We start from the raw sequence: 26696 nt of genomic DNA on the forward strand, positions 1-26696 counted from the left end.
AATACTTCAGCTGACCTGAATCTGTGTTTTTGTTGTGGGAATGTAGAAAGGAAAAAAAGTCAAGTAAGATCACCATATGATTTCAGTTAAAATCCCTCTTTATTTGCATCTGTGCATCCAACAGGAAGTGCCAGAAGTAGATCTTTAATGGGCAAACCCAAGAAACACAGTCTGGAAGAATCACCTCCTGGCAGGAAAACAAGCATGTTGTTTTGGGTTTGGGCTTGGTTTTTGGCTTGTTTTTTTCTAGTCCCTGGAGAGGATGATCTTCTCTCACTGAAACCAGAGGAAGCCCCAGATCTGAAGTAGTGAATAGTTAATTTAGCACAACTGAAGATGCTCATTCTCTTTCTGATGACCAGCAAAGGGAGCAAATGTTGCTACAGGTGCAATCTTAACAAACAGCCAGGCATCCATGAGACCATATATTCCAAGCAAATATCACCAGTGCTGTTTCATGAGCAGTGTTTGGTCAAAGCCACCCAGGTAGTGGCATAGCACAGATTGGAGCATTCCTCCCTCCAAACAGGTTTGATAGGTGATGAACGGGTGGACTCAAGATTTATCAGGATAGGTCCCTGCAGCATCAGCTTGGACCTACCACTGCAGAGGTCAAGGAGCAAATTTGGCTGGTCTGCTCTCATGAACTCTAAAAGCATTTAACATTTTGGGTACTCTGCATAGACATGGACCTGAGTGGTGGCCAGGGAGAGCCTGCACACGCCTAACATCTGTATTCCTACTCCCGTGGCTCTTGGCAAGCTTGGAGAATGAAGTTCTCTTACAAGACCTATTCTGGCACCTACACAACCAGCACTGAGGTAGGTATAAGAAGCCTTTCCAGAACAGAGTCAGGGTTTGGTGTTGGTTGTTGTACTTTCTATCCCAGGGCTCCATGGTCCAGGAGAACTGACTAGTTCAGTGTTAGCATGACATGAGTACATGGAGGCAACACAAACCAGTCGCTGCTTTTTCCTCTGATCCAGAGAGCTGGGTAACAGGGACCTGAGGCAGGGAGATGGTCTGGAAGAAACTGTGAAGATTCACCCAAACTCACTAGCTCTAGCTGGGAACAGATTGTGTCCCTGTACAAGGTTCTTTCACATTCATAATTGCCTTGATTTGTCTTGAATTTTTTTCTCCCAAGTCAGGCTACCCCAGTCCCACATTTCCTGGGAAATGGTGAGCCTATGCTAGAGTTGCTGGCTCAGTGAACACCTACAGAATGTCTGGGTACATAGATGTACCTCCATCACTTGTTGACATTTATAGCTTTTGAGTCAATGAAAGAAAATGCTGACAATTTCACACAAAGAAGAGGGCCTGTTATGAAATCAGGATCTGAATCCATCTCTCTGTAAGGAAGTAGCAGTAAAGTGAGGCAAACTCCTGTGTGCAGGCTGAGCTGTCAGGGCCAAAACCACACGAGCAGCAATGGAACAGTTGCAAGTTGTGCTGGTGGGGCCAGATTTTATGAATAGGTAGTGACAGACGAGCTATTTCTCCATGAATTAAACATAAATCATGACTTTAGAGAAAACCAAATGGGCTGTGTAATCTCCCAATTTTTTTTTATTAGGATTGAGATGGAATTACCATTAAAGGAGGTCACTAGTTACAAGGAAATTGGATAGAAAGGAACTGAGACAAGGAAGTAGAACTTAATTGAAAGAGACAGAAATCAGCAATTAGGGAGAGTGGGAGAGGGAGAGTTATACTGTCTCACGCCTGGCAAGATGATGCAGGGGAGTAAGAGACTGGAAACAAAGGAAACATAAAAAATGAAAGATGACACTGGAAAGGCAGGCAATTGCCAACAAAAAACACTGTCTATTTTTTTTCCTAAACAATAAATATGGTTTCTAAGAGCCGCTTTGGAGCTTCTAATTCAGTTGCTTTTGGCTGACCTGTCAACTAGGAACAGTAGCCTGAGGGCAATGGGTGATGATTCAGGGCTGCTGGACTTCTGTCTGTGGACCAAAAAAAAGTAAGAAAAATAGATGATTTTTTTTTTTTCTAGAAAGAAGAGATGCATTTTCTTCCAGATAGAATATACCATCCATTTGGATCTAGTTTTTCAGCTGGTGCATATTAGTTTAATTTAGACCATCTAAATAGACCCTCAGATATCAGGCCTTCCACTGATACTATTCAGAGGGAGAAAAAACAACAGCAGTGAAACTATCAAGAATGTACCAACACCAGAGAGCAGCCTGCATGAGGACAAATTTGTTCAAGAAAATCTTAGTCTGTAATCTACTTCCCAAGGAGAAGGGTCAAAGAAGAATTTCACAGAATTTCTCATGCATATTAAATCTGAGGAATGTGGTTTATTTCCTCTGAAACTTAATGTCATGACATCGAGGTTGCCCAAAAGAGAGAAATTCAAAGTGTTGGCCACCAGCAATCCATATTGAACTGGTCATGAAAAGCTGCACCACTGCCAGATTTCAGGTCAGGAGGGAGAGAGGAGATGGGGCAGGCAAAGAGTTTCTGTGAAAACAGATCAAAACCAAAACCTTCCAATAAAAATCCTACAGTACAATCATGGTAGATCCTTTCCCTCAGCTTTGGAAAACAGTCCTGGTATTATTCATCAGCTCAATGGGCACCTCCTTTAAAGCGCTAGCAGAAGAGGAAAACCACTGCAAATGACATGGTACAGCATGATCTTTCAGTTAGCAAGTAATGCCAAGCACAATTAGTAAGTAATCTGCAGAATGCATAATTACAAAGCAGCCCTACAGTTTGGACTCCATTTCTTTCTTAGCTGCACAAATACTGCATGAGGCAATGGGGGAGACAGAGATTTTTTTGTTATTATTTTATCATATAGAAAGTGCTATCAAAATAAGAACTTACTGAATGACAAACCAAACCTTTTGAAATCTGGTCCCTAAAAAATTTATTACCGATGTTCTCAAACCACTTTACATGACAATTGCTTCAAAAGAAATCCCAGCAACATGAAAGAGAGTATGAGACACCTAGGAAGGGGGATGGGAAAGCATATTAATTTTTAACGCTGTTTTTCAGAAGTGTTCCTTCTCTTCTTCGAAGCACTCATGAAAGACAACCAGTTTCTGACAGCTTTGAAACCTGAAGATGCTGCCACTCTCTTCTAGAAAAGATACTGGCAGGTATCAGTAATCTGAGTGTTTCATCCCCTTATGGGTTTGTGGTCTCAGCAGAGGCAGGTGCTACTGCTGCTTTGCCAGAAGCTGGATAACACAGCACATTCAGTCATTTCAATCTTTCATCCTATGAATCAGCATATTTCCAACCAGAGATGCCCAATACAAAAGTGGAAGCCATTCCTTAGAATATGTAAGCTCCAAACACATGTGACAGGTGAAGCACAGTGACGAGCTTTGCCTGGGTATCAGAGAAGAAGGCTCAGAGGAGGGAAGCTCTGGAGAGCTGCTTTCCAACATCCATGCAGTTCAGTGATCAAAAACCTGTTAGAGTGAACTCTGCAGCCAACCTAACATTGAACCTTCAAGCTCCCAGAAAAGCTGGTGTGCTGTGCCACTCTTTTCCTTGTGCAGGATCAGGGAGAGATTGAGCTGGAAAGGTGCTAAGGCTGCGTAGTTTCTCAATCCCCTGAGGGTTGGTGGGATCAGGGCACCAGAATATTTTATGTCTTGCTCTAACAGAAAGGTGAAAGACTCAGGAATGCATGTGTACACAGCATCCTGCCCCTTTCTGTGCACCCTCCACCAGGCCTGAGGGCTTCATACAGCCCAGCCGACCTGCTGACAGGAGGACAGCACAGGGCCAAGATCCCTCTGTCCTTACTTAGCAGCACAAGAAACAAAGCACATCAGCCTCTAGATGAGAATATCTGGACTTTATTGCCATCAGGCAAAACTTGTCCTTTTATCTAGGGAAAAGAAATCTATCAGCCTGCTGTTCATTCTGGCTCCTTCTGCAAGGGCTTCTTTCTTTTATTCACTTCAGTGAATCCCAGTCTCAAGCGAACACCTTTCTCTAATCTCCTCCCTGCATATGCTCACCTCTCCATCCCTCTTGTCCCAGCATAACAGACATGACTCAGCATCTCCTTCCCCTGAAGGAATGGGAAAAGTCTGCACAGTGGGATACCCATCTGGGATTCAGGAGACCTGCATTACTGCCAAGCTCTCCCGATGACAGCCTGCTGAGTGACTAACCATGGGCATGCCCTTTGTTCTCCCTCAATTTCCCTACCAGCACAATACAACTAATGCTGTTGACTTTTTTAGCATAATATTCGATCTACTGTCCATAAAAGGCACCTGACTCCAATGGCAGTGATGTTTGCCCCAGAAAGTCAAAGACAGACAATACGTGCCACAGAGCACAATGCCTTCTCCATGTGTTATGGCTTCTGCCAGGAATCTTACGAGTACATGGTGCAACTGCTGGGAACTGGTCTTGGGTCACGGACATCCTTTTCCTAAAGCCAAATGAATCACACAGTGCTGTCTGAGAAAGATTACTCTAAGTAGATGTTCTCATCACTTGATTTGTCTTTTCAGGTGCCACAGAAAGACCTCACCTCATACTGCAAGTATTAACAATCAATATTGTGCCTCTTGTGGACTGTCCAGGTGAATTCATGCAGAGATCCAAAGGCTAAAACACAGACTACTCCTCTGGCAGAGAGGGAGATGGGAGGAGGAAGTGACACTGATTAATCTGTGGTCGTTAATAATGTTTTTAAATCTTGCAAACAAAGATAATGATATGGGTAATCAACTGTCTTACTCCAGGGTATAAACTGATCATCTGCTGGGATAAAATGGGAATTCCTATAACACACATTTTCTTGTCCATTGTAAAGTCACTTGATGCCATTAGCAGATTGATCATTTTCTCCCAAAGTCCAAGCTATTCATTACTTCCAGAAGGTTTTGAAATTAGATCAGATGATACAGGAATGCAGCTCACTATAGCAAATGCCAATATCCTCTCAATCATTTTGGTTTCCTTACTTAGTAATTGTATTTGGAATTTTTGTTCTCAGATCAAGTTCCAAATTTTACTTTTCTTTCTGTGTGCAGTCATTATTTTCACAGATTCATTTTAATTTCATGGATTCTGTTCTGAAGAGTCCTTATATAGGTTTGTACACTGCAGTCTGCACAGTCCCCTGAGCGAGGACAGAGAACTGAACTCACAAGGACACATCAGAGCCTTGCAGGAAAATCCATAGCCAGTAACAATGCCACTCACACCACAAACAGATATTGCAATGAACAGAAGAAAGGAAAACTGAGAAGTGAGATAAAACCACAGTAGGGACAAGAATTAAAACCTAACAGTCCTTTATAGTATCTAATGGTACCCATGCAATTTGGATAAACCAGGCTTTGAGATCTTCTCTCTAACCTTTAAAAAATTCCGCAGTTTTGATAGCCCTTAGAGAATGCACAGGCTGGATGGACAGCCTTGGTCCCCAGAGGAAGCGAAGGTAAATAAGGACAGAGTTCAGAATCTGTCAGCATAACAGCTCCCATACATGATCCTGTCTCATTTCCTGCACTGGAAGCTGCAAATTGGATTTAGCTTTCTAGAGAACTCTGGTGAAATCTTTCTTCCAGATTCCCTCTTTGCTAAATTTCTGTGTGGCACAGCAGCAGTCACAAGTTGCAGAAGATCTATGTTTTTTTCAGAGAGCTTCTTCCTATTTCTTGCAGAGTGAAGTGAAAAGAGGCCAGACTGATGTCAGGAAAGTTTAGAAGCACCTGTGGGCCATGGGAATTGAGGAACACTGTGATTCTTTTCTCCTCACACATTGTACAAGAGCCTCAGCTGCTTCTAGGAAAAACAACCTCATGGTGTTTTGCCATCCACTCACATCTGCTCTCATTTGCTGAGGTTGCTAAGCAGGGGTGCTGGCTGTGGAGGGCAGAGCCTGGTCCCAGGGGGAGAATGCCAGCTCCTCTGACCACATCTCAGCAAAGGCACTATTTTCTATCACTGGTTTCACCTTAATTTTTCTCAGGACACCCACTCAGAGGTGGCAGACCCATGGCTCCCTACCCCTAGGCAAAGAATGTTTCAAGGACACTGTCAGCTTGTCATTTTCTTTCCTGTATTAGCTTTTAAATGTAACTGCAAGATTTGAGCAAAAGGCAGAGGATGTTGCCTTGCTTGAAGAGCCAAGATGATAAACACTTATCAGAAAAAGACAGGAAAATGACTCTTGGCTTCCATGTAACTTTGAACTCAAGTGGGAGCTTGAACCTGTGACCTGTTGCCCCTTTCTCATACTCAGTTTGCTGAGTCTCTGCTGAGAGTGAATCAGAACCTGTCCACATTGCCTTCATACCTGTATCTACTTTGCTGATGTCTTCCACAGGTCAGTCAGTTCTTCAGGATAAGAGTAATTCATGGAATTCCTGGCCACAGGATAAGGTGCCTGCTAAAAACTTTTTCAAAGCATTTAGAGGGAAAACCCTCAAAAATAGGAAAACTCATTAATATCTTAGAAACACAAAGAATACCATGTTTGGCCAAGAAAGTCCCTTATTTGTAAATTTCTATGAATGTGAGAAGTATGTAAGGTAATAATATTTTTAGTATAATTTAGCATAATATATATATATATATTTTTTAGCATGCTACACTTGCCACTGTTGGAACATGGAACTGAAATAGAGGGACCTTTGGTCTGTCACAGTATGGCCTGTGCTCTTAATACTTTCTTTCTCACCTCAAACCTCCCCTGGCACTCACCTCACCTTTTCCAACATCTTTCAATTACTTATTCATTCTGCCTCACTCTTCTGCCACCCAGTGATGGATTGCCAGTAATTTTATGGGTCTCCTGGAAAAAAAACTACTCCCACTTCATTTCTGGTAAAGCTGCATGGCCACATAAACAAGAAGGTGATAGAAAAGGGCCAGGACTCATAACCTATTCATTTACAGCCAGGAACATTTCCTAACATACATAGCCAAGGGCAGCAGTCACAGCAATGCTTACAGCTTAACTTTCAGCTCACTGAAAATATTAATGCCCAATTACGCATGCACACATATAGAGAGATCATTAAGTTCACACAGGTAGAACTATGTAGAAATTTATATACACACATGTGGGTGTGTCTACATAAATATTTATTTATCAGTACAGAGAAACTTAATGATCCCCATCTGTAAATGAGTGTCTGCACACATACACACATAATGAGTCTACTAAAACGATGCAGGGCTGTGAAGCAAAAAGGTTGTTTTTCTTAATATAGGTTTGGAGAGATGCTTAGCACAGGAGATGAAGTGGCAGAGGTAATAATTATGAGTAAGAGCTGCAACAACATAAAGCCCTCTTCTGGATCCATGAAAACATCTTGTCTCTGATTAAAATGGTACAAACTAGTCTGGATATACCACAATTGACTAGAATGGGAATACAGTGTGATTCCTTTCCCCTGTTGGACAACCTCAGGCAAGTAACACGTTGTGCCTATGTCTTGTCAATCCAGAAGTGTTGGATCTGACCCATCAGAACATGACATAATTAAAAGATATACTAGTCAACAGTGAGGGATACAGGACAGAAGTAAGAAACCTGTAGATTTCAAAAAGGCATTCTGGGCATTCATTGCATCATCTGAGAACATGTCTAACCCACCACCCTTACGCATTTGAGTTATTTTCCTAGAGGACCTTGTGTTTTCACTGCTGCTTTCCACAGCAATGTGGAAATGTGCACACAGCAATGTGCTTTGGTACAAAGCTCCACACCAAAGGAGCTGAACTGACCATCTTGTCAGATGAGAGAAGTGTCGAAAGAGCAACAAAAGGAACTGCAGAAGAAGATGGTCAGCCAGGAATGGAGGAAGGACAGTGGATTCACTTTGGTTAAGAGGCAGTTCCAGGGCAGACCAGCACACACAGTCTCATGGTACTTCCCCAAGCATCACAAAACTACATTCGTAACAGAGTCCACCCAACTTGTAAGGAAATAATTCATTCTTGCAGCATTATAGCCATACAAAATTTAAAAATCACAGAATAATTTAGATTGGAACGGATCTCTGCAAGACATCCTGCCCAACCCCCTCACTAAAAGCAGCTCCCAATCCAAAGTAGTCTGAGATATTCAGAATCATATAAAGCCCCTTCATTACTGATGTTCTTTAGGATTGTTTAGGACAAGCATACACAGCACAAAGCACAGAGGGTCCAAAAAGCCTAGGATACTCATACAGTAAAGACAGGTATGGAAAATGCTTACTTAATAGCTATGAAGTGGTATGAAAATGTGTGCCAAAATGGTTGCTGCTTTCTACAGCCCAGAAAGCCCCTCACAGCATGTGGCACAAAATGAATGTTGGGAAAGTCATTCTACTGATATATTGATTTTAATAAAATAGTATTACGAAAATATTGTTAATAATGCAGTATTTTAATAATAGTTGGAGTATAATGACTACGTAATACACATTCCCCTCAGAATATTATTTTTTTTAAATAGGTGAGCACAGACCACTTTGATGCAAATCTATGGAAGAACTTTTTTCTAACGGCAATCAGCCAAGACAACTAGATGAAGTATTTTTCATTTTCCAGGATGAAAGACAAACCTTTAAAAGCCACTAACATACCCAGTTTGGCAGTACACAAATATGACCACAGCCTTGATCCCTCTGCCTCAGCGCTGCTTCAAATCTAAGAGCTCCCACCGACCCCATGATCAGCTGGGGGATCCTAATCCCAAACTGCTGTGCTCCTCTCATCAGCTTCTTGATATCTTTGGGATTTCTTCCCAGAAACATGAATTCCATGTACCTCCAAACCACCATGTGTTACCCTGGTTCAGAGGGTGGCAAGTAGAAATATAAAGGCATTGATTTCTTCTCAGCCAAGGCTTACACAAGCTCAGCATCACCCTACACTGCCCTTATAGATGAGTTCACTAAAATTCTAATTGGGAGAAATACCTAAGTGTTCTGTGTAGAAATTGTTTGCATAGAGCTTTATAAATGGGCTCTTTCCTCCTCAGTTCCTTTAATTCTGTGGATAGAAGTTTCTCTAAACATTCATTGCAAGTGTCATGTGAAATTTCTTTGTATGGCTTTTACAGACTCTTAAGAGTGGTTTTAAAAACTTCTAATGATGACAGTAATAATAAAGACAATACCAATAACAACAGCAATGGCAATAATAATGGTAATATGCCTGCAAAGATTTCAAAAGAAAAAGTTCTCAACAAAACTAATACACAATATTCAGGAAGATAACTCACTTCCTACATTCGCCACCAGAAGACTACAGAGATATAAATAACAATAACCTTAGATTTATAATGCATTTTTCATCTCAGAAGAAAACTGCATTGATTTATAAAGTAAATGGCCTAAATTCACAGCTAGTCAACTGATTAGCTCCACTGATTTCAATGAAGGTGCTGATGTGCAGATTTATGAGAGCTCAGATTGGTCTCTCTGCACGTGTGTGTGCATGTGTCTGCACATGTGTGCGGCTGGAAAGGGACACACATTGCATAAAGAATTTCACAGAAAAACACCATATTAAACAACACAGAAAGTTACACATTCTCATTGCATTTGGAGAAAAAATTCACAGAGTGAACAGAATTGCAGGTTCTAATCTTTAGCTGGGAATTGGCATATATAGTTTCCCAACAGGATGCTCACAGCCATCTTCTGAAAAGGCTCACAGGTATATCATATGCTATTGAGTTTTGCTCTTTGCAAAAACAGGGCAAGGTTTGCAGATAGCAAGGCGACAGATGCACAGATATATTCTTCTACACAAACAAGGACTCTGCCTTTTTGAAAAAAAAGCCAAAGCCATGGCATTGTTTTGGAATAAAGGAAAAGTGAGTAGTGCTACCAGAACTGATACCACGTCTACTCCGATAAAATCTCAGTAGCTGTCTGTCACAGACACAGAGGCTGCCTTGTTTTGCTCCAGCACTGTTTGGGAATAAAACATAGGAGTGCTGCTGTGTAAAGCACAACCATAATTACTTAGCCTGTCCTTCCTAAGACAGTTTATCACAGGAGATATGGATGTGCTATACAGGAGTCAGCTACGCCCTCTTGAGGCCCCCCCAAGGCTACAGCACCAAAACATTTCTTCTGCCATGGCATAGATGGCATAGAAGCCAGTTCAAATGACCATTTGTGAGAAGAGTAAAATATGATTTTTCCCCAGCTCTTGAGCTGAGCTCAACTTCAAGTACAGACTGCTTCTCAACACATGGTCACTTCTTTTTATGGAAAGCTGAAGTAGATCTGGGTTTTGAAAGGCATAACAACACAAATCATGCAACACAGTTGGAATACACTCAAGTCAGTAGCAGAAACGTCCAAGACACATGATTATTACCCAGTCCAAACTTTCTCAAAAACTGATGACAAGCATATCCAGCAGTCTACTCTGAGTTTCTCACTACCTGTGACACCAGCAAGGAGCTCCACCTATGCATTCATGCCATTATAAGTATGCAAATAGACTGAAGCCTAGAAGAAAATAAACTTGACCTGAATCTCTTTTCTCTTGCAAGCAGTGAAAATATGCAGGAACTTCAAGTGCAGATGCAGAAAAGCAGGAAGAGCAAATTGACTGAAAGATGGAATTTATAATTAATCTCCTGCCCCTGAACTGGAGTGATGCAAGTGTCTGATGTGATTAACCAAAGGTGCTTCTTTGTGCCACTGTAGATATGCTTCACAGGTGTGCCTCAGTCTAAGGCATCTTTGCCACCTTGCTTTCTGATGTTTTTCAGAAGCCTGTTTCAGGCAATTCAAAGAAGCACAGGTAAGAAGGCATTTCTGAAAGCAATGAAGGCAGTGCATCTTGTCCTTGCTTTGTTCAGAATCCCAGAGCACAGCGCTCTGATCTACTTTGTTCAAGAGGTCAGATCACTACTTGAAGATGCCTTTGAACTTAAAAACTTCCCTCTCCTGGTTGTTGAACTCAAATCCTGGCCTGTTCTTGGGCCAACGTCACTCCACCAGTTCTAACAGCCTTACCCAGCACTTCAGCACTCCTGGGAGGAGGAAGGTCCCGGCACCATCCCTGCCAGCCCAGGCTCCTTCTCCCATGGGATGGGTGAACCATAGCATACTAAACCCCAGACAGGAAGCTTATTCTGAGCTCAGCTCTGCATATGCACCATGAGAACACTTTTGCTTGAGCTAAAACCAGATGTACAGCCCACAATGCAGATAGCAAGCAACAAGGTTGGGGGATATTCATACCCACCAGCAATCTCAAACGAGAGTCATGCTGCACAACTGGAGCAAGCACAGAACTGGCATTAGGTACAACCATACAGATCTCCGACTTCTGAAGAGCACTGCAGACCCTGGGCCGTCAGATCCAAGGACTGCAATCCTTGGATTATGAGAATAATCATGAGAATAATTATGAGAAATGACCTCTGGTTGTCACTAGATGCAACCTGACCAGGGCTACACCACTGTCCAGAGAAGCAGATTTATCTGCTGGTCTGTGTGAACTCCCAAGCTACAGCTTGGGACCATCTTCCCTTGCTATAGCCCCTGTCACTACTGGAGAGAGTTTGGCTCCATCATCTATTTGCCACATGATGCAAGAACATGCCAGCCAGGCCTGTGGCCATCAGCACAAAACAGCACCATGACTTCATGAAACACTGCATGTGTAGCTACACAATGCTGCACTGCACATCATGACATTACCAGGCACTTGGGGATCTCCATGAACCCCTTCTGCCATCACAACTTAAAATAGGAGCTGCTGTACTTACGTCATTATCTGGGTCTCTATGCCAGGGTCTACAAGGGATCCATCCACAAAAAGTGGTGTTGATGTGAAACTGTATTTAGTCCAGGATCTTCCCTCATCAAAACTCACCCTGGGATAGAAGCAGACAACATTTATATACATAAAAAGACTTACTCTAGAGCAACTGCAGCAATTAAATGTTGGCTAAGGTCTGCAAGCTCCAGCAGCTGGGTTTACAGACAAGCACCAATCTTTGCCATTTCCCAGCCCACTAAATTCATGCTCTTGATGTACTTTGAAAGATCAAAGCTTTAGAAAGCATAAATACTGGCAATAAGGATATAGATATACTTGATGCAGCTGTAGATCAGACCTCAAGGGATCAAGAGGCTTTGCCAAGACCTGTTTCTGGGTCTGGAATATGAAGCACCACTCAGAGCATAAGCAACCCTGGCCTGAATGCATGAAAATTGCTTTCACCATCACAGGACATTTTGACCCATCCCTGTATCAATGCCATATAGCATTAGCTACAATCTCTCTATCCCTATTAGTACTTTAAAGCAAATTTGCCTTATTTGTGGGAGTGAGGAGTGTAGAATGTGTGTGCACACATGCATCTGAGCATCTGGATCTGTCTGGGAGGCTCTTGGTGGACACCGAGTCCTTCCTGCTCCAAGCAGGTAGAACACTATCTGACATGCCACCAAAGGACCAGGAGGCCACTGCAGTGTGTATTATAAACCAACCTCAGATCTCTGGTGTGCAAAGCCAAGGCTGGCAGTCACCATCCCCTAACTCTGCCCCTCACGTCACTTAGCAAGACACCTTCACCTGACTCAGAATGCACCTGTGCCAGAACAGGAAGTTAGCTTTACACAAAAGACAGAACTCTGGGAGTACAACAGCACACAGAAAGATTATCTGCCCTAAATCTATTTATTTAAATGTATGTATCTTCCCATACACCTGTGCATTTTTATGCTTTCTGCTTGCATGCTTATCTCTCTAAAATAGCATTTCAACTTCTGGGGAACAGCATGCTTCATTAGCTTAGCTAAAGTTCTCTCAGCTTTTCAATTACCCACCCCTCTTTTCTCCAGCATGAAACTTATTGCACAATGTCTCAGCCTGAGAACTAATAGATTTACATGTACCCTTTAATCTATTCCACTCCTGCCCATAAAACAGGTGCCTACTGAGGCAATATGAAGCAAATTCCAAAGCCCCTAAGGGTACAATTTTGGAGGAAACCTGTTGGAGCGTATTGATAACAGATCTAAATCACTACTCATTTAATAGAGTGGGTGGGGCACTCGTAGTACTGCACATGCCATTTCAGGAGACTGAGTGTAAAAGGAGAGCATCCGAAATGAACCTCCCCAAACAAAGGTGAACTGAGCTCTCAGCTTCTATGAAAAGTCAACCTGTGACCAAATCTTCCCCAATATGTAAGTACAGGCACTTGTATTAATGTGCTTTTTATGTCTGAGGAGCCTTCACAATTAAAGACAACTGAAACAGTTACACCTGGCCTGAATAATACAGTAACAAATGGTTAATACATGACTTGCAGCTTTTTCAGTAAGTGGCTCCCCTTTCACCCTTCCAGAGCTCAACCTGCTGCAGTCTGACGCACCCACTGCTGGTGACACCCACCCGTGGCTAACAAACACTTCTCCTTCCTTGACTCATACTTGGCTTGGTCTAAAGACTGGGACATGGTCCTGATGTCCTCTTTCCTGAGGGCACTTTAGTTATAGCCATGACAACTGGGTTACCCGCCAGAGGCTTCCAGTCACACCTCAAGACATTCTATCCATAGACTGGAGTCTGCAGCTCATCTTTAGGAGTCTGCCCTGTGACTACTGTCCTCTGTATGTCCAGTTACGGAGCCAATACATCCCATGGTCAACAATCCACTATCACACCATGACTAAAGCAGTCATTTTTTTACTTCAGGTAGCAAAGAAATGGGCTCAAATGCAATATATTCAAACTTCTACAGAAATCTATGTTGCAGTCATCCCAGAGTTATCTGTCAGATCAGAAACATAAAGTCCAGAAGCTTTTTATATTGAAAAAGTAGCTGTTAATGTTCTCTAAGTACATCTCTGGAACACAAGCTTGTAAATGGGTGAAGTCAACATGTCTTGAGGTGTCCAGATTTGGAAAGACTGCAATTTCACTGGAGGATTTTGTACAATAGTAACTCAGGTAGAGGAGACCTTAACACCTCATCACTGCTGCCAAACACCATTGCTTTTTTTTTCTATTTGACTGAAGACCACATTTCCTGTTCTGCATGAAAAGTAATAGACATGTGCTTAGCACCATCAAGCTAAGAGACAACTCAGTATTGTAGACAGGAAAACATCTTGTCTCTGAAAGCTATTTCTAATTCACTTCTGAACAGCATCAGATGCTGGGTAGGTCAGTCCATTAGACATGCGCCTCTTTCAATCAAGCCCCGAGACTGAAGGGGCATGTCTAATGGACTGACCTACCCAGCAATGAACACACCCATTTTCTGTAAACAGCGTTAGTTCTGAATTTTAGAATGTTTAACTGGTGCAGGAGTCAGAGGGGCAAGAGCTAAGAAGAGGCTAATTTTGAGCAGTATCTTTAGTGCTTAGATTGTTATAACCCATTTATAGCAAAACAGTGTCTTCAGCTGAGAAATCATTTTGCCCTATTTCACCTCCAACTCTAATCAGTTGCCACTACAATATCTCTGGAAACCGATAGTCAAATACTAGAGGAGTTAGCAACATATCTCTGTTGTCCTCATCTACACCTACTGCCCTCTCCTCTCCCTCCCTTTATCTGTCTTATCAGATTAATGTTAAATTCTGTAAACAAAATGTAGAAACGAGAGACACAGCCTCTCAGAAATACCTGAAGCCCAAAGGTTGGCCTATTACTTAGTATATGTGTGTGTGTAGGAAAGAAACCCCACCTGGAGGCTCACAGTACATTACCAGTGCAAAGAGTAATTCATACATGTAGATGATTATGTACGGAGCCATTATATTTATAAAATGGTGCAATAATCATTATATTCATCAATAAAACCACATTGATGGTAAAATATAGATAAGAATGACTTCATCTACTCATTTTATAGACACTGGCACCTTCTCAAAGTAATGTTTCCTTACCACATGTGCCAGATGGGCACTGACGTGTGTTTCATGGCCACTAGTGCCCCTCCCCAGTCCAGAAACCAAACGTTGTATTCCTCATCGAAGACCTGCAAACAAATGAGGTACTGCATGAGTGCCCCACTCCACTGGGAAGAGAAGAGGCAGAAGAAGAATAGCAAAAGGCTCCATGCTCTCCTTCGCTGTGAAAAACATACCTGTCTCCAGGAATTGCCACCATCAGAAGAGATGAACACACCAACATCCGTGTAGGAAAGTTCAGAGCCAATATTGCCTGTAACACAAGTGTCAGACATTCCTGTATGGATGAACACACTAATGAAAATGTTAATTAAATTTCTGACATTTAATGCTGGAAAATTAGAAATTTAAATAGGTTGAAACTCTCCTGTTACCATCATGGAATTCAACTAACCACATAATTGTTTCAAAGCTATTTCAAAAAAGTTCTGGCTCTGGGAGTCAGCACAACTCAAGAAGGGTGTTCTCAACAGTGCTCAGGATATAGGAAGTGTCTTACTGTCCCCCACCTAATTTTCTTCCCTGACACCAGCAAAAGTGACCAACTGTTTAAGATGAGGCTGTAAGGAAAACCTGATATGGGCAACCACATAGAAGGTCAGTCTATAGGGATGTCCAGGCTCAAGAGGATAAATCTACTGTGTCAGTTCAAAGGTCTTAGCCCAGTATCTTATCATGAGTTAGAAACTGATTTAAAAGCAGCAGTATAGGTTTTGTATCATCATATTTTAAACACCAAAATGGAAAATCCAAATTTTCAAACAGGGATTTACAGATGGAGGCAAGGAAAGGGAGTAAAAAGGCAAGAATTTGGTTGTTATCACTTCGTTCTGTCTGTGCAAAGCTGTTCTGTTATTTCCTTCATTCTTTCCCTCTCGTTTTAGCTGCATGCATTCAAACCTCACAAAATGTAACTCCCAAACAAGTCAAGATTTAGCAGCTGTACAATTACATAATAAAACATAATTCTTCCATTTACAAGAATCTAACCTCTGTCCTATACCAAGTGTCCAAATTTCCAATCATTGCTGGACATGTCTCACTGTAAATCAAGTGTTTGAGCAGCCAACACTTGTGAGAATAAATTACAAAGCGTATCCTTGAATGCATTCAGCAACATGGTGAGATGCTCCTGTTGTTGTGAAACTGGTTAGTGGAAACAGATGTGTATATTCCCAACAGGTAAGGCTTTTTAATCTACAAAGTAGTAAGGCAGAAATTATATTCTGCCTTTTAAAGGTTAATTGTTAGACTGGGAAAGCATTCATCCCATCCCATGCACTGGCAGCTTGAAAAGAACCTAATTTACTAACAATTTAGATCAATGCCTAGAATCTCACTATCCTGCTGCCTCTATTTGCTTCCTAAAAGGTTAAAAAAAAAAGCTTTTGTAATTACAGTATCATGAGTCGGGCTTGTTCCTAAGCATCCATCTAGTGCAACCTGCCAGGAGTGATGACTCCACTTGGCTATGCATAGGGATATCTGGAGGTTTAAACCAAATTATCTCACTTCATTTGGCCTGGATCAGTGAACTGGAAATCACATGGTGTCTCCCTTGTTGAGATATAAATGTCATGAAGGGAACCCGTTTCAGGTTCTGGCAAACACACAGAAGCACAGAAGGACATGAGAATGAAAATGGTTGGAATAGTGTAAGTTCATGCTGACAATATGCTAACATCACACACTTGCAGGCCACTGCTATGCTGAACAGGACCAAGGAGATAAACTGAGCCTTAGAAAGAACAGTTAAGCTATTTGGACATATTTGAGCATATGTAAGAGACTGTTTGAAATGACAGAATTGCCTACATGCTTCAGAGGCCAGCTTTCAGTAGCACCAGCCATTCCGGAAGCATTTTGTTAGTCCAGCAGCTCCCACAGAGCTGAGTGGGGTTGGTAGCACCATCCATCCTGCAGATTAATTACAGTGGGTCAGCCACTGCCACCATGAAGTATTGTAGCAGGCTGTCATTGAAACAACACAACCTGCCAAAGCACTTTTTTGCAGAGCAGCCCACAATACCAGTAGCCCGTGCAGTGTTGATTAAATGCTGCTGGTCTTGCAGCAATACAGGGTTGAAAATAGGTGCCATGCAGAACACAGGCACCCATGAAGCCCAGGCTTCACCTGACAGACTTTGTGACAACTCTGTGCTTGCTACTCAAAAGGCAGAACATATTTACATCTTCAAGTAGCCCATGGTACTATTCTCATCCATGGCACTTGCAGCAATCAGATACACATCCATCAGTGGTTGTAACAACATGAGAGGACCTAGTAATGCCACTTGGTAATAGTACCTTGAAAGTATGGGCTGAGACCAGCAGATGGGTTATTGCAGAGCAACAAATACCTGACACCTTTTTTGAACTTGGGGCCATACACCTTTTCCTAGCCCATAGCAAATGGGAGTTAATGTGAATTAGCTCAACACTTGCTGAAACAGAGCTGAAAGGTTTTACACCAATAGGGAATACCTCATATACTCTCAGGCTCCCAGGGAGGTATGGGTGAGTGGTGAGAAGCACTTATGTTCTTACCTGTTGCCACCAGCAGCCCAGGAGCTGTCTCTTTGCTGGAAATACTCCCTGAAGTATATGGATTTTCTGAGAGCTGCAGGCGCAAGTGCAATGAGCAAAATGGCTGTTGACAGAAAACAAACAAAAGGCGGAAGCTTTAATATGCAGCAAGTTAAAGATCAGAGGAACTCCTGGTGACTGCACACAGATGCTCTGATCCTTCTGAAAATGACCCCTCTGTTCTTAGCACAAATAGTTCATACGTTCCTTTGCAGGAACTCTGCACTACAAACAAGCATGTCTGCCCTTGTTTTATCAACAGTCTGACTTAGAGCACCTTTCCCCAGAAACTTTCTTATTCTGACTTGAATTCTATGAAATACATCAAGAAAGAAGGTCAGAATTTTCCCTTAAAAGTGATGAAGCTATAGAAAAAGAAATTTACTTAATTCATTTAACACACAGAAGGTCAAGAGAAAAAACACAGGGAGAGTTTTGTTAACCTAGTGACTAAAATAAGCAGCTCTGAAGGAATCAGTAGTGCCTTGAAAAAGATCTGCCACTCACCAGCTGGCAAAGTACAGGATCCCCTCTTAGATCGGTGTCTGGTGCCTGTAGCAAACGCCAGTCTCTGCCCTTGTTGTAGGTAATGAAAGTCTTGATTTGGTCATCTATCTTCCTGTTAGCCAGGAATATGCCTTTGATCCCTGCTACCTAGGAAAAAGGGAGAGAGATGAAAAAAATACATCGGAAGAACAGGCTGGAAGCAATGTCCATCTGAGCACTCTGAGGAGTGGGAGGTCTCTGTAAAAGCAAAGAAGCCATCTCAATCAAATCTTATAACACTGAATGGCACTGATGGTACATCTTGATGATGGTTGAAAAGCTGAAAGATCTCGTGTGGTTTCTCATTAAAAATACCCTAGGGTATATCACCGTGTCCCGCAGCCGTAGGGAGGAGGAGAGAAGATCCAGCAGGCAGGAACCGTGCAGCAAGATTGATCTCTTTAATTATCTTACAAACTCTTTTATAGACTTTTTTCATCGTAGTCTAATTGGGCAAAGGATCAGCCACCCCTTGGGGGTGATTGGCTAAAATCCTAAAACATCCATTGTCAAAATATTTTTCTACTGTACTATAAACAAGACTTTTCAAGGTTGCAGGTGGCTTGGTTGTTTACATAACTCTGCTACCTCTTCTGTGAGAGAGAAAAGTCTCTCACTGACTTAGAAAATAGCAAGAAAATCCTTGCTAGCAGCATTTTTGTATTCACAGTTTCTCTCCTTAGAAGAAAAAGACAAGAATGGTCACAGAGCAAATCCTGAGGAAACAGCCCACTTTGGGATTTCATTGAGTTCTTGCAGACAGGCTGATGATGGGCTTGAAGGTGCAGCATGCACCAGGTCACACATGAGTTCTGTGAGCTTGAGGATGGGGTCTGCCCCACTGCCTCCACAGATTGTCAAAACAGGGGAGGCAGCACATCACATCAGAAGCAGTGTGGGATCCTTTTGTGTACCAGAAAAAAAAAAAATCAACACAAAAGATGGGAATCCTGAATATGCTGAGACACTGATGTTTTGCAAACTTGATTTCTCCCTCTTCCTTCCACACCCAAATTCTGACAAAATCAACCCAGTTGTTTCAAATGTTTTGATTTTTGTCAGCAGAACCCATTCCAACAGAATATGGTCCTGTCAAAACATCCCCAAGAAGATTTCATGTTGAGTCTGGTCTCTGTTGCACAGCTGTGAAAGTGAGACAGGAAGAAGGAACTTGCTGCAAATCTGCAACTTCCTGGCAACTGTCACAATGCAAATCCTTCTATCTAAAGCCCCTGGAGTGACACTACTCTTTAAATGACCCTGTGAAAATCTATTAGCATTTAACAGTGAAAAGTCTATGATAAACCACTGGGGAATACACAGGTTTGCCCAGGAATGGGAGACAAAGTATGTTTGTTTTAGCTGGTTCATCACAGCAAAGAAATATACTTTTTCAGAGGCAGGAAAATATATTTAACCAGGTGAAAAAAAACCATAAACCCTGTCCTTCATACTGATCAATGTGTTATTTGTGAATTTTCCCTCATTGACTTAAGCTATCTTGATTTTTATAAACAAATTGATTATGTTGTTAAATAAGCATTATTCTGGCTGAAATAAATAAATGTACAGTCCTAAGTTCTGCATGTAGCTGCAAGAACATTTCTCTGTGTAACAGCAGAAATCAGCCAGCAACCATTTCTATTAGTATTACAGATCAGTTGTTAGCTGCTGGCAAAGCACTGAGCACTGAGATCTTCCATCCAACAAGTAATAACACACCAAAACCAGAATGCTCTGAAGAAACCAGGAACTGGAACTGCTCTGAATGGACTGCTGCTGGCCAAGGCTCACAGGCCTGGCAGAAGCATGAGAATGGAAGATAGTTTGGGGTAGAAGTTATCCATCTGTCATCTCTGGGCAAGTGGCAGCTACAAATGTTTGGTTATAGTTCACAAACTGTTCAGTGCTCACTAAGGCGCAGTCCAGATTCCCTGCCTGCGAGCAGGTGTCTCTAGATGTCCAAGGGGAAAGAAAAGGTATGTTTAGTCCTTCTATGGATATCCACACTACGGTGAGAAGGATAATGGTTTTCTCTTTTGGAAATGACACACAGCTAACTAGACACTGACTTGAACCCAACCAGTTGTTGTACCCATAACAGAATGCACTACATCTATTCTCACTTGAGTCAACTCATCATCCAATCCAGGAAACGCCACAGGGCTGATCCCAAAACAAATGAAGATCCTGGGAGGTTGGTAAGAGATTTACACTTGCTTGAACTAGCAGGCAGTTGCTGCTCTTTGTAGGGTGCCCTTTACTACATACCTCATAAAGGTCAATGACGATATTCCCCTCCAGTCCCCGGCTGCTTTTCACATTTTCCAAGGCCAGGGTGAAGTAGACCCCTCGGGTGTCTGAGATGTACAGGTTATATGTATCATTCTGGTTCCACTCTTGAACAGCTGCAAAGACCTGATTCTCATCTGTGCTGATAATATGCATGTCCTGTTAAAAGAAGACAAAAGGCCTGTTATTTAGGATCTCTGTATTTCTTTGCCCTTCGGGACATGTAGTAATTACCATGAATTATGAAGGAATGGAGATGGAGCATGAATTATAGGTATGTTTAACAACTTTCTGTTAGAGCAAGCCAATAAATTACCAGCATTGTGACTTTTCTGCATTTCATTTTTTTAATAATCACACCCCAGGCAAAGGGTTTTTGCTTTCTTCATTTTTGGTACCTTCAAGGAATTTCATCCAGTTTCATTTTTTATTTATAAATTTGAAAGTCGGTTTTATCACTCATGGAAGATTCACAGCCTTGGAGCACGGAGTCTTCACAGCCACTAAGCATCATATGGCACCAGGCTAAAAGCAGTGATAATTTTCATTCACATGCTGAACTAATGGGCTTGTGCTTCCAACTGGCAGAGGATGGTTTCAAAAAACCTTGGAGTTCACATTTATTTGAAGGTGAGGTATAGGTATCAGTTTGATCTACTGCTGACAGGGATTTTTAATAGCACACTTTCCTATTGAGAGTTTATCTGAGATCAGTTATCCCACAATATACAGGCTATCAAATAATCCACCCACTAACCTTCGCTGGATTTCTGCTGCTGCCCAAGACACAAAAAGTCTAGCAAGGGTTTCCCCATTTAGTCTTAATATCAGAGAGATTTGACAGTGCATTTTCTCAGTATTATTTTAAAACAGGTTCATGGAAATTACTTTCAGGGTGGTGATGAGTGTTGAAGCACTTCATCCTTGCTACCACTGTTGAACAAACTGACACAGGTTCAGCTAGAAGCAAAATGACTGTGGTTTTTATATGAGACTCCATTTATCTATTTGTATCTATTTAAACTTTCCCTAGAGTGCCAAGGGGCCTTGATTAATTCCTTGCACTGTTTCTGCATCAAGAAATCATAATTCTGGAAGTCTCCCAAAGGATGGAGTGACCTGATTTCAGGAAAGAATATCTGGGGGAAGATCAGCTCAATATCCTCATCCTGCCTAGGAGGCATCTTAATCTTTTGTGTGAGGTATCTAGATGAAAAGTTGGGATTGATTAAATGGGGCTATTTCTAATAGACCTAACATATCCTATTGGCATGGGATGGGGAGAAAAACCATTTGAGGGCCTAATTCTATCCCAGTGAGTACAATCAGTGGGAGATTTGCCATTTCCCTCAATGAAGGAAGACTAAATCAGGAAGTTTGTTCTTGCCCAGCAGCTATAATTCCTTAAAGATTAAGGAGGTACCCAACCTATTCCAACAGCGTGAAAATAAAGCAAAACACCCAACGACTTCAATCTGTTTTCACCACTTGCAGTGGAAATATTGCATTAGCCTGGTGCCAGCCTCACATATGTACAACTCCAGCAGAGTTCATTAATCTGCAGATGACAGGATAGTTATTACTGTACAGCAAAAATATTCTAGTGACTAAGGGCAGCATAAACAAGCCTCCTTTACATGGCTTGAAGACTTTTCCATGACACCTAGCTTTAAAGTACTTCTGATTTTTAAATTACAAAAGTACCCCTGATTTTATACTATGCACCAGTTCTAAATCAGGACCACCAACAAATCTGTATTATAACAGGTCACTTTCCTAGTCCTGGTGGCAACTATATTTTTGATACAGACAAAGATACCATTTGCCTTCTTGGCCACCTCAGGAACTGTCAACCAGTACCCCCAGGTCCTTTTCCACTGGGCCACTTTCCAGCCACTCTGTCCCCAGCCTGTAGCACTGTGTGGAGTTGTTGTGACCCAAGTGAAGGACCTAGCACTTCACCTTATCAAACCTCACTTAGTTGGCTGCCCAAGATACTACATGTCTATGTTCACACATGGCAGACTCACCTTAGGAAGGGAGTACTTGGGTAATTTAATCTGTGCAAAAGGCTCCCGTCTGTACGACACATAGTAAGTTGCTCTTCCACCAGTTGTCACCTATGGAAACACCAAACAAAGTGAGTGATGACTCTTCTGAGACACTCTGTGATGACACCTTTAAAAGTGCCTGACAAACTTTCTTTCAGATATCTTTTTTTATGACAGGCATAGCTGTCCCTAAAAGCCTCTGGGTAACTCCAAAGAAATCCCAGATTTGAGAAGGATGGAGTATTATTTACTTAAGCTGTGCTATTGAACTTTCCATTTTGTCTCTTATGATTCAAATCCAGTGTGATTTTAACATCTCAGGAAAAAAGGTGCTGAGTGGGAGGAAGAGGAGGATCTGGTTTCATCACATGGTCCAACTCAATTACCTTGGGCAAGTAATTTAAAGTCTCTGTGTGCTTCTGTTCCTCCCCTGTAAGTAGGAGATAATCCCTCTTTTCTCTGCTGCTTCTCAGCCTTGTCTGCACTGTAAGTCCTTTGAGGCCAGGATTGTCTTCCAACAACCTTTCACAGTGACTAACAGCAGAGATCCACACTAGCACCATTTAATGCCAACAGTAAATGTGCTCTTGGAAAGCTGGAGCTAAGCTCTTAGATGCCCTTTGTCACTATGAAACTGGTTTCTCTAAAATCACGCTCTCTGAAAAAGGATGTGTGTGGGGGGAACTGATAGACATCCAAATCTGCAGTTTTATGGGCTGAATGAACTAAAGCCTATGCAAAAATGCCATGCATCAACGAGTTCTAGCACTGATAATTTGTAAAATATGGGATTTAAAACCCGTCAAGACTCACTCACTCTTGCTGTAGGTGTTCTTTCTGGAACCATCTCAGACCTGGCTAAAATAAGGCTTACATCAGTGAATTTCCTACATTCTGCTGGTTGGGCAGTCTTGCAGGTCTTAAGATAAAATAATGCACACAGCACTTGTCTATTATATGGAATGTCACTTGTTGGCTTCTTAAGTTTCCAATAAAGCTAAGAGAAAGGCCCTAGATTCTCTCCTAGATATACTTACTTTATCTGGCAGTGATATTTGAGAATGAGCTTACAGAGAACATTGCTACAGCATCAATTGTATTCTCAGCAATGATATCACCTCTAGATAGTGGCTTTCTTCCCTAGAGAAGCTGTCATTCGAAGGACATCCTATTATTGGTCATGAAATTTGACATCTAATCAACTCAAGGCTTTTCCATTGACAGTTTGAAAAACTGGAAAGAAAGGAAGGTTTAGAAATAGGGCCAGCTTCTACACTAAGACTTCCCCTTCTGTTTTTCTTTCATTTCTACTTGTAATGTCATCATAACTGTACTTAGAACCCTCAAGAGAAAAAAAAACCATAAACAACTATATATATTATAGCACACACAACATAAGGTCATCAGAATGACCTATATATCATAGCTAATAAACTCTCTGCAGATAACCTTTAGCTAAAGCCAAGGGTAAACACAAACATGAATATCTAAAGCAGCTTGCCTACGGACCCAGAACAAGCCAGTGGAAGAGACAGGGAGAGAACAGCAGTCACTGGACTCTCACTTCATGCAAAGTGCACTGGGGACGGGCACAGCAGTGAGCATTTCAGGTCCTGCTCTCCAGCTGTGAGGATCATAGAATCACACAATGGTCTGGGTTGGGACCTTAAAAACCATCCAGTTCTTCCTTGTTCTCTTTCAGTTCAACACCATTCCTCCTTGTCCAAAGTCCCCCTCCAGCTCTCTTGCAGCCCCTTTAGCTACTGGAAGGTGCCCTAATGTCTTCCCACAGCCGTCTCTTCCGCAGGCTGAACAAAGTCAGTGAGTTCTACTTCTGAAGGATAAATTTCCCGTCTAATACATCCACATCAAACTAAAATTTTCACAGGAGAGAACAGACTGTGCAGTTGATTCATATTGAGTCCAGCTCAAAGGCAAAAATTAATGTTTGCAGTAATTTTATCTCTCTCAGCTCTACAAGCATTGCTCAAAGAATCCCACACTTCCAGGTCATGTTGTCTAAATAGCACAGGGAATATTTAAATATCCCCTCTTCTCTTTTAATATTTATGACCTCCACTGGAAAATCCAAATTTTCAACTGTCACATGAACTGAATGTGTCCAATGACTACTTGGTAAAGACCTTGGGTTCAATATCCACTTCTTCTGATGGGCTGAGATGGTCTTCAACTTGTAGATGAGGACATGAATATTTACGTACTTTGTAAATGCTGTGATGACCAATTAAGATTAGGAACAGTCCAACAATCTTGTAGTTAATCCAGTGAACATAGAGTGGCAAAAATATCAAGGAGTGATCAAATTCCACTTTCTGAGCCACAACGGGATCTATTACAAGTTTTCCACACTCCAAAGGTTTTACACAGTTTTTTTTCACTTTATCCCACTGAAAACTGGTACCTGGAGAGGTTTGTTTGTATTAATTGTTTGTTTGTCTGTCTCGTTTTTAATGCAGAAATTCAGGATTAAAACACTGTTAAAAGTTCAGTATGCAATAGTTAAACTCCCTTCCAGGCTTCTACCTGGACTAGGTCACCTTGACAAGGGTTTAGAAATAGAAATCTTTGAGGTTTGTGGTCTTCCTGAGCCAGATAATATGAAGCCACCCACAATTCTGCTGGCAGGAGCTATGTAAGCTTTTCCCAGCCAGGATCTCATCTTTGCATGATTTACATGCACAGTTATAACAGCTCCAAAAAAATGATCAAGCCTCCAATAAAGTTTTGGCAAGCACTGTGATACAGAATGAATTTTGGAAGGCCCAACTTAATTTATTTTGATGAACTTTTCCTTTTCCTATGAGCAAATGCTCCAACACTGTAAATCCCAGAGATTATGGCAGCATTTTGCCCTCCAATGCCTCCTTTCAGTTCACATTTGATGAATGTCACCCAATTATTTGCTGTGAGCTCATCTGTCATGCTCAGTACAGAATTAGCTGGGTTTGTCTTTTTCCTCCTCCATCGCTAATGACTGGATCATTAATCTGTTTTTCTGGATTTCTACTTTACGTGTTCAATTGGGCTTCTGGCCAGTGGAAATGATTCTTATGGACAAATGTGTTTGCCATCAAGCACATCTGTCTTTCCTAACCTGTGCTCTTCCTTCCTCCCTCCAATCATGAGCTACTACTTTTGTTTTGTACTTCTACATATTGTATCAAGACAAAGTCTCATCTAACTTATATCAGCTGGCACTTAAGAAAAGAAACATGAGAAATTTCTCTTTAAAAGCCCTCAGAGTCTGAATATGTTGGCTCATTCCCCCTCCTGACCTGTAGTGAGACAGAGTGCATCAAACATACAAGAAAGCAAATACGCTCACAAGACTGCAGAGAATTAGATAAAGTTTCTCATGGAATCTATTTATCTCCATAATTTCTGTGACATGTCTAGGAACACACAAAGCCATTTCTCATGTTAATGATTGGCTATGATTCTTTAAGGGCAGGTTTTGCTTCTTTTTTGGTGGTTTTTTTTTTTAGATTGACGTTCCTCTTAGGCAAAAACACCTGTGATATCTAAAGAGTTTTGAAGGCAAGCAGAAAGAGTTAAGAGGTCCCAGACTACAAAAACGCCCTAGATGATGTCAGGAACTGTAGATCACTGTGCATCAGGCTTCATTATCATCTTCCTGGCTGGCTGATATTGGGACTCATAATTTCCAATGTAAGGCAGGTATTGATGTAACAAACATGAAATTACTGAATCTCAGAAATGCCCTTGGGCTAAGCAGGACTCCATCTGCCTCCTGCTGCTCAAAGAACTTGCAGAAAAGTGAGCAAAAAGCTTGCAGAACCACATTTTTAACTTCTTGTTGAAAGTAAGTCATTAATAGCATATAGTTGATGTTATTTTCAATAAACACCTCACTTGTTTTCCGAGGTGATTCCTCTGCTTGTGGAGTACCCCTCCTTTCTAGCAACATAAAATGAGCTGGTAGGACTCAAAAGTTCAGGAACATTCTATTGTAGCAGCCTCCTGGATCTGTGTTCTCCAGCTCCATAGGGAGCCCTGGCATCCCTCCTCATTGCTATAACTTTAGGTTCCCTTTCTCCTTCTTGTGGGCATAAAATCCCCCAAATCAAAATGTGGATTAAAGCCCAGAAGAGTTATGACAAGTTCAGCAAGCAGGCTGCTCCACTGACACCCTTAGCAAGGGATTTTGGGGTTCTTCAGAGACAGCCCTGCCTAGGCCTTGCACAGATTTGTGAGTATGAGGATTGAAAAGTTGTGCCTCGTCTCCCAGGTCTAACCACAATTCCAGTCACAAGAGGTTCAGAAG

The 26696-nt window shown here is 41.8% G+C and overlaps 1 protein-coding gene across 1 annotated transcript in view; it reads right to left on the bottom strand.

The window, feature by feature from the left end:
* The window catches only part of SORCS3 (sortilin related VPS10 domain containing receptor 3), a 276335-nt gene that overhangs the window by 43276 nt on the left and 206363 nt on the right, over nt 1–26696 (bottom strand). The window contains exons 8-14 of the mRNA XM_048310943.1: nt 22370–22459; nt 20319–20498; nt 18009–18155; nt 17463–17565; nt 15092–15168; nt 14892–14983; nt 11753–11860 (exon numbers count right to left, since the gene is read on the bottom strand). Of these exons, the coding sequence (XP_048166900.1) occupies nt 11753–11860; nt 14892–14983; nt 15092–15168; nt 17463–17565; nt 18009–18155; nt 20319–20498; nt 22370–22459 (797 nt within the window). The remainder of the gene's footprint in view (nt 1–11752; nt 11861–14891; nt 14984–15091; nt 15169–17462; nt 17566–18008; nt 18156–20318; nt 20499–22369; nt 22460–26696) is intronic.

Source organism: Corvus hawaiiensis, chromosome 8 (genome assembly GCF_020740725.1).
Source record: "Corvus hawaiiensis isolate bCorHaw1 chromosome 8, bCorHaw1.pri.cur, whole genome shotgun sequence".
NCBI classification, from domain to species: domain Eukaryota; kingdom Metazoa; phylum Chordata; class Aves; order Passeriformes; family Corvidae; genus Corvus; species Corvus hawaiiensis.